The sequence below is a fragment of the Gobio gobio genome, assembly GCF_949357685.1.
Source record: "Gobio gobio genome assembly, chromosome: 6".
Taxonomy (NCBI): Eukaryota; Metazoa; Chordata; class Actinopteri; order Cypriniformes; family Gobionidae; genus Gobio; species Gobio gobio.
In genome coordinates, this window is record NC_137102.1 from 60,454,323 (window position 1) to 60,473,640 (window position 19,318).

General features: G+C 40.8%; 1 protein-coding gene across 1 annotated transcript in view; it reads left to right on the forward strand.

The window, feature by feature from the left end:
• Window positions 1–13,191, forward strand: part of onecut3b (one cut homeobox 3b) — a gene marked incomplete at both ends in the record, with an annotated part of 51,613 nt that extends 38,422 nt beyond the window's left edge. The window contains one exon of the mRNA XM_079819383.1: window positions 12,899–13,191. Within this exon, the coding sequence (XP_079675509.1) occupies window positions 12,899–13,191 (293 nt within the window). The remainder of the gene's footprint in view (window positions 1–12,898) is intronic.
• Between the last annotated feature and the right edge of the window lie 6,127 nt (window positions 13,192–19,318).

The following is a 19,318-nucleotide window of genomic DNA, read 5'->3' on the forward strand; positions in this document are numbered from 1 at the left end:
GTTTACTCTTTTGCATGCATGCATATGCTATATTTAGGCTATCTGCTAAATGACGTAGCATGCAAATAAATAATGCATTGATGATATACATTTTTAGTAGAATTTACAGCTATCATTGGCCTTCGGGATATTCAATAGGCGGCCATCTGGATAAGATAGGCTACTTTGTGAATCTGAATTCTGATTGAAAGCAAAGCTGACATCTGAGTGAACCCGGTGAAGATAATCAAATGTTAGGCCATTATTGTGTAAATAAATAAATCGCACGCGCAGAAGGAGTGTGTGTGGTGAATGGTTTTGAACAGATGATTTTTGTCCATCGCTCTCTTAAAGCGCGTTTAATACAGCAGGCAGAACGCGCGTCTTTCTTCTTTCTGTCTGCGCTCTGCTGTTGCCCTAAAAGCTGCAATGATCGATTTTCCTCTGTTTTCTCTTGCGCACGTGGTCCAGTAATCAGGGCCCCTTCCCGGGCGATCGATCCGTATTGATCCCTCGAGCCCAGTGCGCGCCCACTCGCAGGGAGGCGCGAGAGCGCGTGACACCAGGAGGCGGATGGTGGGAAAGAGCAGAAATGATGCTCGATACAGAAACAGGAGACAATCGGACAAAGGAGCTCTAAATATGGGTCAGAGAGGAGGGAGAGTCCTCCTCATTAAATGTAGCGCTGTCGTTTGAGAGTTAGTCACCTCTCCACATGATTTGCTGAAGTTAATGATTCGGATTTGTCCAGCAAAGACAGCCATGATGTAAAGCGGCCGCGATTTCAACAAACCCTAAATACAGACCAAATATACAGAACGTTTACAGAATGTTTCAGAATTTTTCTTGATACATTTTAAATTATGTAGAGATAGATGGATGGATAGATAGATAGATAGATAGATGGATAGATGGATAGATGGATAGAAGGATAGAAGGATAGATGGATAGATGGATTAGATAGAAGGATAGATAGATGGATAGATGGATTAGATAGAAGGATAGAAGGATGGATAGATGGCTAGTTGGACAGACAGACAGACAGACAGACAGACAGACAGACAGACAGACAGATAGATAGATAGATAGATAGATAGATAGATAGATAGATAGATAGATAGATAGATAGACAGATAGACATATAGACATATAGATATATAGATAGATAGTCAGACCGACCAAAAGACAGACAGAAAAACTGACCAACCGACAGACAAACTGACCAACCGACAGACAAACTGACCAACCAACAGACAACCTGATCAACCGACAGACAACCTGACCAACCGATAGACAACCTGACCAACCGATAGACAACCGACAGACAACCTGACCAACCGACAGACAACCTGACCAACCGATAGACAACCGACAGACAAACTGACCAACCGATAGACAACCTGACCAACCAACAGACAACCTGACCAACCGATAGACAACCTGACCAACCGATAGACAACCGACAGACAAACTGACCAACCGACAGACAACCTGACCAACCGACAGACAACCTGACCAACCGACAGACAACCGACAGACAAACTGACCAACCGATAGACAACCGACAGACAAACTGACCAACCGATAGACAACCTGACCAACCAACAGACAACCTGACCAACCGATAGACAACCTGACCAACCGATAGACTACCGACAGACAACCTGACCAACCGATAGACTACCGACAGACAACCTGACCAACCGACAGACAACCTGACCAACCAACAGACAACCTGACCAACCGACAGACAACCTGACCAACCGATAGACAACCTGACCAACCGATAGACAACCGACAGACAACCTGACCAACCGACAGACAACCTGACCAACCAACAGACAACCTGACCAACCGACAGACAACCTGACCAACCGATAGACAACCGACAGACAAACTGACCAACCGACAGACAAACTGACCAACCAACAGACAACCTGACCAACCGATAGACAACCGACAGACAAACTGACCAACCGATAGACAACCTGACCAACCGATAGACAACCTGACCAACCAACAGACAACCTGACCAACCGATAGACAACCGACAGACAAACTGACCAACCGATAGACAACCTGACCAACCGATAGACAACCTGACCAACCAACAGACAACCTGACCAACCGATAGACAACCTGACCAACCAACAGACAACCTGACCAACCGACAGACAACCTGACCAACCGATAGACAACCTGACCAACCGATAGACAACCGACAGACAACCTGACCAACCGACAGACAACCTGACCAACCAACAGACAACCTGACCAACCGACAGACAACCTGACCAACCGATAGACAACCGACAGACAAACTGACCAACCGACAGACAAACTGACCAACCAACAGACAACCTGACCAACCGACAGACAACCTGACCAACCGATAGACAACCTGACCAACCGATAGACAACCTGACCAACCAACAGACAACCTCACCAACCGATAGACAACCTGACCAACCGATAGACAACCGACAGACAACCTGACCAACCGACAGACAACCGACAGACAACCTGACCAACCGACAGACAACCTGACCAACCGACAGACAACCTGACCAACCGACAGACAACCGACAGACAAACTGACCAACCGACAGACAAACTGACCAACCGATAGACAACCGACAGACAAACTGACCAAGCGACAGACAAACTGACCAACCAACAGACAACCTGACCAACCGACAGACAACCTGACCAACCGATAGACAACCTGACCAACCGATAGACAACCTGACCAACCGATAGACAACCGATAGACAACCTGACCAACCGAGAGACAACCGACAGACAACCTGACCAACCGACAGACAACCTGACCAACCAACAGACAACCTGACCAACCGACAGACAACCTGACCAACCGATAGACAACCGACAGACAAACTGACCAACCGACAGACAAACTGACCAACCAACAGACAAACTAACCAACCGATAGACAACCGACAGACAAACTGACCAACCCACAGACAAACTGACCAACCGACAGACAAACTGACCAACCAACAGACAAACTGATCAACTGACAGACAAACTGACCAACCGACAGACAAACTGACCAACCAACAGACAGACAAACTGACCAACCAACAGACAAACTGATCAACCCACCAACAGACAAACAAAATGACCAACCAACAGACAAACAGACCAACCGACAGACAAACTGACCAACCATCAGACAGTTTGACAGACAAACTGACCAACCAACAGACAAACAAACTGACCAACCAACAGACAGTTCGACAGACAAACTGACCAACCGACAGATAGACAAACTGACCAAACGACAGACAGACAAACTGACCAACCGACAGACAGACAAACTGACCAAACAACAGACAGACAGACAAACTGACCAAACGACAGACAGACAAACTGACCAACCAAGAGACAGACAGACAAAATTACCAAACGACGGACAGACAAACTGACCAACCAAGAGACAGACAAACTGACCAACCAAGAGACAGACAAACTGACCAACCAACAGACAGACAAACTGACCAAACGACAGACAGACAAACTGACCAACCGACAGACAGACAAACTGACCAACCGACAGACTGACAAAATGACCAAATGACAGACAGACAAACTGACCAAACGACAGACAGACAAAATGACCAAATGACAGACAGACAAACTGACCAAACGACAGGCAGACAAACTGACCAAACGACAGACAGACAAACTGACCAAACAACAGACAGACAAAATTACCAAATGACAGACAGACAAACTGACCAAACGACAGACAGATAGTCGACAGAAAAACTGGCCAACCAAGGGACAGACAAACTGACCAAACGACAGACAGACAAAATTACCAAATGACAGACAGACAAACTGACCAAACGACAGACAGACAAACTGACCAAACGACAGACAGACAAACTGACCAAATGACAGATAGACAAACTGACCAACCGACAGACAGACAAACTGACCAACCGACAGACAGACAAACTGACCAAACGACAGACAGACAAACTGACCGAACGACAGACTGACCAAACGACAGACAGACAGACAAACTGACAGACTAACTGACCAAACGACAGACAGACTAACTGACCAAACGACAGACAGACAAACTGACCAAATGACAGATAGACAAACTGACCAACCGACAGACAGACAAACTGACCAAACGACAGACTGACCAAACGACAGACAGACAGACAAACCGAAAGACTAACTGACCAAACGACAGACAGACAAACTAACCAAACAACAGACCAAATTGACCAAACGACAGACAACCAGACAGATGGCAGAATGACAGACAGATGTACATATGACCTGCTGTACAGTTTTTGAGTGATTCTGCATGTTTGTGTGTTGTATTGGTGCTGTGTGTGTGTGTGTGTGTGTGTGTGTGTGTGTGTGTGTGCGGTGGCATATGAATATGATGGATGAGAGAGCTGCAGCTTTAGACGGCAGCAGTAAACAGATTTGACTGTGTAGGGTAGATCGATTGGCTCATGGCTCTCTGTAATTAGACATACAGTGCTCAGCCTGGCATCAGCCTCCTCAGCACAATCTCACCGGGGGAACCCTCGCCGCGAGTGTGTGTGTGTGTGTGTGTGTGTGAGAGAGAGAGAAATATAGACGCGAGCAAGAGAAGGAATCGCAGAATTATACAGCAAGAAACGGAGAGCGATGTTCAGTGCATTAGAAGACGATTATGTTTGTTTTAATGAATGATAACAGCGAGGACTGTTAAACAGTGTCATGGATTTGTAATGATTTTGTTGCACAGCCGATGCTAAAGCGGAAGCTGCTGGCTCTGTAGCGGGGCTGGGGCGGATCGGCCCGTGTTTTATAGAGTCAGCGGTGAACACTAACACATGAATATAAATCCTCCGCTGGACTCCACACTGAGTGCATTTTGCCTGAGGGTTTTCAAACATGAGTCCCGAAGGATACACACACACACACACACACACACACACACGGAATATATTGTTTGTGCTTCCCTAGTACAAATTTATTGGTCAAGTACACATACATATACATGCTTAACATGTAGCATTTAATGCAGTAATTTAGGCATCGCTCTCTGAAATGTTGTATTTTTATTTTTTGTATCAGAAGAATTTCCTCTCAACATTACAAGAATGCATATCAAATATTAGTTATAAGAACGTTCCTCTCTAAAAACACTGGGTTAAAAACAACCCAAGGGCTGGGTAAATATTAATTGTTTATTAAACCCAATATAGTTGATTCATTTGACCTATAATACTATTTTTTTTTAACTTCATACATGACTTAATGTCTAAGGATTAATTTAAATCCTCTAATAAAAAAAGAAAAAAACTCAACACAACCACTGGCTTGTATGACAATTATTATATCTTTGATCATATTTTACAGTATAGCATACGTTATATAGTTTTTAATACATATTGCCAAAATGTAAGCTTGTTTAATTGTTTAATTAGAAGTCATTGAAGTGTAATCGTGCTGTCCCGTTTCCGCCGTAGTGTTCAGCGGATGACTCCCGTCGTATCGCTGTATGTGGCTTTGTCTAAAATTAAATGATATACAGGACAATAACGAATTTATGGATGAATAAAATGTACACAAACCTGTATTTTATGTACCAATTTGATGGAGCTGCACTGCTCTCTCCTGAAGAGATTGCAAAAAGCCTGTGATACATAACTCAAACACTGGGTTGTTACATCTGACTCAGGATCTGTGTAACACAAAACCTACTCAAACACTGGGTTGTTACATCTGACTCAGGATCTGTGTAACACAAAACCTACTCAAACACTGGGTTGTTACGTCTGACCCAGGATCTGTGTAACACAAAAACTACTCAAACACTGGGTTGTTACATCTGACCCAGGATCTGTGTAACACAAAAACTACCCAAACACTGGGTTGTTACGTCTGACCCAGGATCTGTGTAACACAAAAACTACTCAAACACTGGGTTGTTACGTCTGACCCAGGATCTGTGTAACACAAAAACTACTCAAACACTGGGTTGTTACGTCTGACCCAGGATCTGTGTAACACAAACACTACTCAAACACTGGGTTGTTACGTCTGACTCAGGATCTGTGTAACACAAAAACTACTCAAACACTGGGTTGTTACGTCTGACTCAGGATCTGTGTAACACAAACACTACTCAAACACTGGGTTGTTACGTCTGACCCAGGATCTGTGTAACACAAAAACTACTCAAACACTGGGTTGTTACGTCTGACTCAGGATCTGTGTAACACAAAAACTACTCAAACACTGGGTTGTTACGTCTGACCCAGGATCTGTGTAACACAAACACTACTCAAACACTGGGTTGTTACGTCTGACCCAGGATCTGTGTAACACAAAAACTACTCAAAAGCTGGGTTGTTACGTCTGACCCAGGATCTGTGTAACACAAAAACTACTCAAACACTGGGTTGTTACGTCTGACCCAGGATCTGTGTAACACAAAAACTACTCAAAAGCTGGGTTGTTACGTCTGACCCAGGATCTGTGTAACACAAAAACTACTCAAAAGCTGGGTTGTTACGTCTGACTCAGGATCTGTGTAACACAAAAACTACTCAAACACTGGGTTGTTACATCTGACCCAGGATCTGTGTAACACAAAAACTACCCAAACACTGGGTTGTTACGTCTGACCCAGGATCTGGGTAACACAAAAACTACTCAAACACTGGGTTGTTACATCTGACCCAGGATCTGGGTTACACAAAAACTACTCAAACACTGGGTTGTTACGTCTGACCCAGGATCTGTGTAACACAAACACTACTCAAACACTGGGTTGTTACGTCTGACCCAGGATCTGTGTAACACAAAAACTACTCAAAAGCTGGGTTGTTACGTCTGACCCAGGATCTGTGTAACACAAAAACTACTCAAACACTGGGTTGTTACGTCTGACTCAGGATCTGTGTAACACAAAAACTACTCAAACACTGGGTTGTTACGTCTGACCCAGGATCTGTGTAACACAAAAACTACTCAAACACTGGGTTGTTACGTTTGACCCAGGATCTGTGTAACACAAAAACTACTCAAACACTGGGTTGTTACGTCTGACCCAGGATCTGTGTAACACAAAAACTACCCAAACACTGGGTTGTTACATCTGACCCAGGATCTGTGTAACACAAAAACTACCCAAACACTGGGTTGTTACGTCTGACCCAGGATCTGTGTAACACAAAAACTACTCAAACCCTGGGTTGTTACGTCTGACCCAGGATTTGGGTTACACAAAAACTACTCAAACACTGGGTTGTAACGTCTGACCCAGGATCTGTGTAACACAAAAACTACTCAAACACTGGGTTGTAACGTTTGACCCAGGATCTGTGTAACACAAAAACTACTCAAACGCTGGGTTGTAACGTCTGACCCAGGATTTGGGTTACACAAACACTACTCAAACACTGGGTTGTAACGTCTGACCCAGGATCTGTGTAACACAAAAACTACTCAAACACTGGGTTGTAACGTTTGACCCAGGATTTGGGTTACACAAAAACTACTCAAACACTGGGTTGTTACGTCTGACCCAGGATCTGTGTAACACAAAAACTACTCAAACACTGGGTTGTTACGTTTGACCCAGGATCTGTGTAACACAAAAACTACTCAAACACTGGGTTGTTACGTCTGACCCAGGATCTGTGTAACACAAAAACTACTCAAACACTGGGTTGTAACGTTTGACCCAGGATTTGGGTTACACAAAAACTACTCAAACACTGGGTTGTTACGTCTGACCCAGGATCTGTGTAACACAAAAACTACTCAAACACTGGGTTGTTACGTTTGACCCAGGATCTGTGTAACACAAAAACTACTCAAACACTGGGTTGTTACGTCTGACCCAGGATCTGTGTAACACAAAAACTACTCAAACACTGGGTTGTTATGTTTGACCCAGGATCTGTGTAACACAAAAACTACTCAAACACTGGGTTGTTACGTTTGACCCAGGATCTGTGTAACACAAAAACTACTCAAAAGCTGGGTTGTTACGTCTGACCCAGGATCTGTGTAACACAAAAACTACTCAAACACTGGGTTGTTACGTCTGACCCAGGATCTGTGTAACACAAAAACTACTCAAACACTGGGTTGTTACGTTTGACCCAGGATCTGTGTAACACAAAAACTACTCAAACACTGGGTTGTTACGTCTGACCCAGGATCTGTGTAACACAAAAACTACTCAAACACTGGGTTGTTACGTCTGACCCAGGATCTGTGTAACACAAAAACTACCCAAACACTGGGTTGTAACGTCTGACTCAGGATCTGTGTAACACAAAAACTACCCAAACACTGGGTTGTTACGTCTGACCCAGGATCTGTGTAACACAAAAACTACCCAAACACTGGGTTGTAACGTCTGACCCAGGATCTGTGTAACACAAAAACTACCCAAACACTGGGTTGTAACGTCTGACCCAGGATCTGTGTAACACAAAAACTACTCAAACACTGGGTTGTTACGTCTGACCCAGGATCTGTGTAACACAAAAACTACTCAAACACTGGGTTGTAACATCTGACTCAGGATCTGTGTAACACAAAAACTACCCAAACACTGGGTTGTTACGTCTGACCCAGGATCTGTGTAACACAAAAACTACCCAAACACTGGGTTGTAACGTCTGACCCAGGATCTGTGTAACACAAAAACTACCCAAACACTGGGTTGTAACGTCTGACCCAGGATCTGTGTAACACAAAAACTACCCAAACACTGGGTTGTAACGTCTGACCCAGGATCTGTGTAACACAAAAACTACTCAAACACTGGGTTGTAACGTCTGACCCAGGATCTGTGTAACACAAAAACTACCCAAACACTGGGTTGTTACGTCTGACTCAGGATCTGTGTAACACAAAAACTACCCAAACACTGGGTTGTAACGTCTGACCCAGGATCTGTGTAACACAAAAATTACCCAAACACTGGGTTGTAACGTCTGACCCAGGATCTGTGTAACACAAAAACTACTCAAACGCTGGGTTGTAACGTCTGACCCAGGATCTGTGTAACACAAAAACTACTCAAACGCTGGGTTGTAACGTCTGACTCAGGATCTGTGTAACACAAAAACTACTCAAACGCTGGGTTGTAACGTCTGACCCAGGATCTGTGTAACACAAAAACTACTCAAACGCTGGGTTGTAACGTCTGACCCAGGATCTGTGTAACACAAAAACTACTCAAACGCTGGGTTGTAACGTCTGACTCAGGATCTGTGTAACACAAAAACTACTCAAACACTGGGTTGTTACGTCTGACCCAGGATCTGTGTAACACAAAAACTACCCAAACACTGGGTTGTTACGTCTGACTCAGGATCTGTGTAACACAAAAACTACTCAAACACTGGGTTGTTACGTCTGACCCAGGATCTGTGTAACACAAAAACTACCCAAACACTGGGTTGTAACGTCTGACCCAGGATCTGTGTAACACAAAAACTACTCAAACGCTGGGTTGTAACGTCTGACTCAGGATCTGTGTAACACAAAAACTACTCAAACGCTGGGTTGTAACGTCTGACTCAGGATCTGTGTAACACAAAAACTACTCAAACACTGGGTTGTTACGTCTGACCCAGGATCTGTGTAACACAAAAACTACCCAAACACTGGGTTGTTACGTCTGACTCAGGATCTGTGTAACACAAAAACTACTCAAACCCTGGGTTGTTACGCCTGACCCAGGATCTGTGTAACACAAAAACTACTCAAACACTGGGTTGTAACGTCTGACCCAGGATCTGTGTAACACAAAAACTACTCAATCACTGGGTTGTAACGTCTGACCCAGGATCTGTGTAACACAAAAACTACCAAAATACTTTAAAAACGACCCCAAAGACTCTTTTATACACCATTTTAAGACGGTTTTGTCCTAATGACCTTTTAAAAACATTCGAGTAAGTTATGTGAATGTTCGCCGTTAGCCCAACCATAATACTATATTATATATTATAATAGATATCCTCTGGATTATGTTGAGTGGCAGATAAAGTGTTTTTGAGGTAACTGATGTGAAAGAGTAAGCGAAGCTCACAAAGCCTGTTCTTTAATATATCAGTGTTTAGCTATAAATTGATATCGTGTGAACAGGAAAGCCAAACTGATTACACTATTATGATATTAAATATTTTCAAACAGATTTTCTCTGGCTTTAGCTACATGCATATACTCCTTTGTTTGATCAAATAAGTTAATAAGCAAAACCTCCTTTCACTGAATGACTCCCCTGTTTGTTTTATACTGGTTGCATGAGTTTATATCTGATAATGGGAGTAATTATAATTAATAATAATAATAATTATTATTATTATGAGTTTATATCACGCAATTATGAGTTTATATCACACAATTATAAGTTTATATTAGGGCTGTCAAAAGATAAATCGCGATTAATCGCATCCAAAATAAAAGTTTGTGTTTACATAATATATGAGTGTGTACTCTGTTAATTATTATTTATATATAAATACACACACAAGCATGTATATATTTCAGAAAAAAAATATTATTTTTATATATAAAACATTTATATTTATACATATTAGATTATATAAATGTACACAGATTAGATTAGATTAGATTCAACTTTATTGTCATTACACAAGTACAAGTACAAGGCAACGAAATGCAGTATATACATGCAAATATTTCTTAAATATATAGTTGAATGTGTGTGTATTTACATATAAATAATAATTATACAGAGTACACACACATATTATGTAAACAAAATCTTTTATTTTGGATGCGATTAATCGTGATTAATCTTTTGACAGCCCTAGTTTATATCACAATTATGAGTTTACATCACACAATTATGAGTTTACATCACGCAATTATGAGTTTACATCACACAATTATGAGTTTACATCACGCAATTATGAGTTTACATCACGCAATTATGAGTTTACATCACACAATTATGAGTTTACATCACACAATTATGAGTTTACATCACACAATTATGAGTTTACATCTCGCAATTATGAGTTTTGCACAATTATGAGTTTACATCAAACAATTATGAGTTTACATCACACAATTATGAGTTTACATCACACAATTATGAGTTTACATCTCGCAATTATGAGTTTTGCACAATTATGAGTTTATATCACACAATTATGAGTTTCTATCTCGCAATTATGAGTTCATATCTCGCAATTATGAGTTCACATCACACAATTATGAGTTTATATCTCGCAATTATGAGTTTCACACAATTATGAGTTTACATCACACAATTATGAGTTTACATCACACAATTATGAGTTTACATCACACAATTATGAGTTTACATCACACAATTATGAGTTTACATCACAATTATGAGTTTACATCACACAATTATGAGTTTACATCACACAATTATGAGTTTACATCACACAATTATGAGTTTACATCTCGCAATTATGAGTTTACATCTCGCAATTATGAGTTTACATCACACAATTATGAGTTTACATCTCGCAATTATGAGTTTACATCACACAATTATGAGTTTACATCACACAATTATGAGTTTACATCACACAATTATGAGTTTACATCACACAATTATGAGTTTACATCACACAATTATGAGTTTACATCACACAATTATGAGTTTACATCACACAATTATGAGTTTACATCTCGCAATTATGAGTTTACATCACACAATTATGAGTTTACATCACACAATTATGAGTTTACATCTCGCAATTATGAGTTTACATCACACAATTATGAGTTTACATCACACAATTATGAGTTTACATCACACAATTATGAGTTTACATCACACAATTATGAGTTTACATCACACAATTATGAGTTTACATCACACAATTATGAGTTTACATCACACAATTATGAGTTTACATCACACAATTATGAGTTTACATCACACAATTATGAGTTTACATCTCGCAATTATGAGTTTACATCACACAATTATGAGTTTACATCACACAATTATGAGTTTACATCTCGCAATTATGAGTTTACATCACACAATTATGAGTTTACATCACACAATTATGAGTTTACATCACACAATTATGAGTTTACATCACACAATTATGAGTTTACATCTCGCAATTATGAGTTTACATCACACAATTATGAGTTTACATCTCGCAATTATGAGTTTACATCACACAATTATGAGTTTACATCACACAATTATGAGTTTACATCACACAATTATGAGTTTACATCACACAATTATGAGTTTACATCTCGCAATTATGAGTTTCACACAATTATGAGTTTCTATCACACAATTATGAGTTTACATCACAATTATGAGTTTTACACAATTATGAGTTTCACACAATTATGAGTTTCTATCACACAATTATGAGTTTACATCACACAATTATGAGTTTACATCACACAATTATGAGTTTACATCACACAATTATGAGTTTACATCACACAATTATGAGTTTACATCACACAATTATGAGTTTACATCTCGCAATTATGAGTTTACATCACACAATTATGAGTTTACATCTCGCAATTATGAGTTTACATCACACAATTATGAGTTTACATCACACAATTATGAGTTTACATCACACAATTATGAGTTTACATCTCGCAATTATGAGTTTCACACAATTATGAGTTTCTATCACACAATTATGAGTTTACATCACAATTATGAGTTTTACACAATTATGAGTTTCACACAATTATGAGTTTCTATCACACAATTATGAGTTTCTATCACACAATTATGAGCTTATATCACTCAATTATTAGCATATATCACACAATCATGAGTTTGAATCTGATAATGTCCGCTTCCTCTGGATCTTCTGGTATTTTCACTCGCCTCTCTCTCTGTGTCTCCTCATGGCAGCCTGCAAGAGAAAGGAACAGGAGCAGCACAAAGACAGAAACATGGTCCCCAAGAAGCAGCGGCTGGTGTTCACAGACCTGCAGCGCCGGACGCTCATCGCCATCTTCAAGGAGAACAAGCGGCCCAGCAAAGAGATGCAGATCACCATCTCGCAGCAGCTGGGCCTGGAGCTGTCCACCGTCAGCAACTTCTTCATGAACGCCCGGCGGCGCTGCGTGGACCGCTGGCAGGACGAGCACGCGCCCAGCCCCGGCCAGCCCGGCACCTCGGCCACCACTTTCTCCAAAGCGTGAGCGCGCCGGACGCGGGCGGCGCTGGAGGACGCGCGCCGGACCGACCGGTGCCAGATGTGCCGCAGCAACAGATGATGATGATCTACGGTGCCCATCAAACCTCACAAACCTCAACCGGGCACGGCGGATGCGGATGAGCTCCCTCACACCGAACGCATTTCACGCTTTTAATGGTTTATTTCCCTCTCATGGATATTTTTGGACCCCCTCACCTGTGCTTGATATTTGAGCTAAACATCTCTCATCTCAGTCTCTGGATTAGCGAAGCTATACGGAATTTTCTCTCTCTCATAGAGCAGTGGAAAGAAGGAACAGATGCGTATTTTAGCACACAACCCAACACACAGATTGACCGCTTCCTCACACACACACACCTCCCTGTTCTCACTGCCAGCGTGGCGCCTTGTTCTTGCTTCAGCACAATGATAAAGGGATGCAAAGAATCAATCAGCCCTCTGTATGTTCCCCTAAAGAATCATTTTACCGTAGGGGTCTTGCGGAGCGGTCCATCGGCACAGAGCGACGGCGCCACCTCCTGGAGAACCCACACGCTCCTCTGGTTCTGCTCCACCTCCTGGAGAACCCACACGCTCCTCTGGTTCTGCTCCACCTCCTGGAGAACCCACACGCTCCTCTGGTTCTGCTCCACCTCCTGGAGAACCCACACGCTCCTCTGGTTCTGCTCCACCTCCTGGAGAACCCACACGCTCCTCTGGTTCTGCTCCACCTCCTGGAGAACCCACACGCTCCTCTGGTTCTGCTCCACCTCCTGGAGAACCCACACGCTCCTCTGGTTCTGCTCCACCTCCTGGAGAACCCACACGCTCCTCTGGTTCTGCGCCACCTCCTGGAGAACCCACACGCTCCTCTGGTTCTGCTCCACCTCCTGGAGAACCCACACGCTCCTCTGGTTCTGCGCCACCTCCTGGAGAACCCACACGCTCCTCTGGTTCTGCTCCACCTCCTGGAGAACCCACACGCTCCTCTGGTTCTGCTCCACCTCCTGGAGAACCCACACGCTCCTCTGGTTCTGCTCCACCTCCTGGAGAACCCACACGCTCCTCTGGTTCTGCTCCACCTCCTGGAGAACCCACACGCTCCTCTGGTTCTGCTCCACCTCCTGGAGAACCCACACGCTCCTCTGGTTCTGCTCCACCTCCTGGAGAACCCACACGCTCCTCTGGTTCTGCTCCACCTCCTGGAGAACCCACACGCTCCTCTGGTTCTGCGGGACAGCAGAGGCTTCGGACGCCGTGCTGCCTTCAAGCCCGCGCTTACCTTTATCTGAGCGGTTCTGGTTCCTCTAAAGTTAAACTAAACGAAAATGAGGAATCTGGCGACAGGCTGAAATTACATATTTTGTTTAGCTAACAACAATTAGCTTGCATCACATCAAATAAGAGTTATTATGGGAGCTTGTTCCACCACAGAATAAAAAAAAGGTCATTCTGACTTTATATCACACAATTCCGAGTTTATATCACACAATTATGAGTTTATATCACACAATTATGAGTTTATATCACACAATTCCGAGTTTATATCACACAATTATTTGTTTAAATCACACAATTGTGAGTTTATGTCACAATTCTGACTTTATATCACACAATTATGAGTTCATATTATGAGTTCATATCACACAATTATGAGTTCATATCACACAATTATGAGTTCATATCACACAATTATGAGTTCATATCACACAATTATGAGTTCATATCACACAATTATGAGTTTATAGCACACAATTATGAGTTTGTATCACACAATTATGAGTTTATATCACACAATTGTTAGTTTATATCACACAATTATGACTTTATATGACAATGAGTTTAAAATCACACAATTATGAGTTTATATCACAATAATGAGTTTAATCACACAATTATGAGTTTGTATCACACAATTATGAGTTTGTATCACACAATTATGAGTTTATATCACACAATTATGAGTTTATATCACACAATTATGAGTTTGTATCACACAATTATGAGTTTATATCACACAATTATGAGTTTGTATCACACAATTATGAGTTTATATCACACAATTATGAGTTTATATCACACAATTATGAGTTTATATCACACAATTATGAGTTTATATCACACAATTATGAGTTTATATCACACAATTAAGAGTTTATATCACGTAATTATGAGTTTATATCACAATTATGAGTTTATAGCACACAATTCCGAGTTTATATCACACAATTATGAGTTTATATCACACAATTATGAGTTTATATCACACAATTCCGAGTTTATATCACACAATTATTTGTTTAAATCACACAATTGTGAGTTTATGTCACAATTCTGACTTTATATCACACAATTATGAGTTCATATTATGAGTTCATATCACACAATTATGAGTTCATATCACACAATTATGAGTTCATATCACACAATTATGAGTTCATATCACACAATTATGAGTTTATATCACACAATTATGAGTTTGTATCACACAATTATGAGTTTATATCACACAATTGTTAGTTTATATCACACAATTATGACTTTATATGACAATGAGTTTAAAATCACACAATTATGAGTTTATATCACAATAATGAGTTTAATCACACAATTATGAGTTTGTATCACACAATTATGAGTTTATATCACACAATTATGAGTTTATATCACACAATTATGAGTTTATATCACACAATTATGAGTTTATATCACACAATTATGAGTTTATATCACACAATTATGAGTTTATATCATGCAATTATGAGTTTATAGCACACAATTATGAGTTTATAGCACACAATTATGAGTTTATAGCACACAATTATGAGTTTACATTACACAATTATGAGTTTATATCACAATTCTGACTCACAATTCTGACTATATCTCTCAATTCTGACTTTATATCACAATTCTGACATCAACTTGCAATTGTAAAAGTCACAAATATGTTTAAAATGTTTTATTTTAATGGTGGAAACAAGCGTCTGTGAGTTCTAGCATTTCCCCATCTCTCTCAAACACCACTAACTGCAATTCATTCCCACTTAAAACATCCCAGCGGGTCTTGAAGGCAGCATGAATCCGTCAGATCACCCATAGACCACTTATATTTCATGCCTTTATTTCTCGCATCCAAAGATATTTCCCGTCACCAAAGATGAAACAATCAGCAATCGAGCGGAGAGTAAAAGCTGTGCGATTATTTTTCTCCTGTTTGTGGAGACCCGCAGCTTCCAATGGCCAAACCTAAAGGTAAAATGTCACTGTATGATAATTGAGTGCCAACGACAGATGCCTTAACGATAATCATAGAGGATGTTTGACTTCCGGGTCGGTACCAGAGGATCCGACAAATCACACGACTCCCACAGGGGCCGAAAAACACTCATCCTGGGTGCCGTAGTTTTGGAAACCAAATCGATGCATTTACCAAAACGTACTGAAAACGACTCTGTAAATATTCCTCTAATCCTTGTCTTTCTTCTCTCTCTCTCTCTCTATAACGATGCGGGTAAAAAGTTACACAAAGTTTGTATTAAACGTCTGGACTCTTGTTGTGCATAAACTATGTGTAAAGAAGCACCTTGTGAACGAAACGACAAGAAACAAGGGATTGTTGTGCATAAGGAACATTTGCGGAGAGATGGACTCTTGGACTCTCGGAGCGGCTCTTTGTTGTTTCTTTCAAAAGGCAAAAGGCCCTTCTCGATCGGCTTCATCCTTTGCTTACTTCCTGTCTCTCTGTCCAGACAGGCAAGACAGCAGATGTCTGTAGCATTTTAGAAGAAAGCATTGACCATTTCAGAGTCGTGACCAGGTGAAGAGCGAGTTTTCTTTTCTAAACAAACTCTGATGTGAAGCAAAAATGTGAAAAGCGAACACACACACACCTCGTTTGTAGTGAGAATCAATGTGGCTACCTCACAGAAACACAGTGGTGTGTGTGATACAGCCACTGATACCAAAGATTCTTCTTCAGCCTGCCAGTTCACCCATCATCATCATCACACACACACACACACACACACACACACACACACACACACACACACACACACACACACACACACACACACACACACACACACACACACACACACACACACGTGATTCAGTGTAGCAACACATTCTCTTAAACACACAAACATTTGAGTAGCTGATCTAAAAGGGGACGTTTTAAATCGCAAACTCACGATTTCCAAGATAACAAAAAACATTTTTGTTTGAAACGTTATGAAAGCGTTTTTTCGGAACGTTCTTGCAACGTTCAAAACATCCAGTCAAGGAACGGTCCATTTTGAAAACGTGTTACTTGTGAACATTCGAAAACAAAGAGTAACATTTAATAAGACGGCAAACTAAAATGTTTTGGATAAAAAAAAATTCATGCAATTTTAGATTTTTTTTTATTTTACCTCTCAATTACTAGATTTGATCAATAATATAATTTAAGCACATTTTTCACATTTTCTCAACAGCTCCGATCAGCTCAAAATATCTCACACTGGGTATTTTGGTGAGGGAAGATTGTGTTACTTTTTTAAATTTCAACCACAAAACTCCTCGAATCCAGTCAATTTTTTTGTGAGTTATTCGTGGTTAAAGTGCGACAAAAGTCCTAAAGTCACTCCGACAAACGTTACATTTTTTAAATATGAGTTTCAGGTCAAAATGTCCCGAGGGAATTAAAGATCAGATGCATTCTATTAATGTTACTGGAAGAAAGTTTGTTCATAACATTAAGAGAACCTTGTCAGAACGTTCCGATCGCTCGATTTGTCCCCAAACTAAGCTGAGCACACACACACACACACACACACACACACACACACACACACACACACACACACACACACACACACACACACACACACACACACACACACACACCAGTGTGATTCAGTGTAGCAACACATTCTCTTAAACATACAAACATTTGAGTAGCTGATCTAAAAGGGGACGTTATAATCGAAAACTCACGATTTCCAAGCTAACAAAACACATTTTTGTTTGAAACGTTATGAAAGCGTTTTTTCGGAACGTTCTCACAATGTTCAAAACATCCAGTCAAGGGAACGGTCCATTTTGAAAACGTGTTACTTGTGAACATTCGAAAACAAAGAGTAACATTTAAAAAGACGGCAAACTAAAATGTTTTGGATAAAAATGACCCGAAACCCTAAAATTAGACTTTCTTTTTTTTTAATGCAATTTTAGATGTTTTTTTATGTTACCTCTAAATTACTACATTTGATCAATAATATAATTTAAGCAAATTTTTCACACTCTTTCAACAGCTCCGATCAGCTCAAAATATCTCACACTGGGTATTTTGGTGTCTTTGTCGACCTCTTGTGGGAAAAACGGTCTCGTTCCATTCATTCCTAAGGGGGTCAATCTGACCCGTGAGGGAAGATTGTGTTACTTTTTTTAAATTTCAACCACAAAACTCCTCGAATCCAGTCAATTTTTCTGTGAGTTATTCGTGGTTCAAGTGCGACAAAAGTCCCTCCGACAAACATTACATTTTTAAAATATGAGTTTCGGGTCAAAATGTCCCGAGGGAATTAAAGATCAGATGCATTCTATTAATGTTACTGGAAGAACGTTTGTTCATAACATTAAGAGAACCTTGTCAGAACGTTCCGTTCGCTCGATTTGTCCCCAAACTAAGCTGAGCACACACACACACACACACACACACACACACACACACACACACACACACACACCAGTGTGATTCAGTGTAGCAACACATTCTCTTAAACACACAAACATTTGAGTAGCTGATCTAAAAGGGGACGTTATAATCGAAAACTCACGATTTCAACCACAAAACTCCTCGAATCCAGTCGATTTTTTTTTTGTGAGTATTTGTGGTTCAAGTGCGACAAAAGTCCTAAAGTCCCTCCGACAAACTATGAATAATGAGTTTCGGGTCGAAATGTCCCGAGGGAATTAAAGATCAGATGCATTCTATTAATGTTACTGTAAGAACGTTTGTTCATAACATTAAGAGAACCTTGTCAGAACGTTCCGTTGGCTCGATTTGTCCCCAAACTAAGCTGAGCACACACACACACACACACACACACACACACACAGAGTAGTCAGACTGCATTATGCCA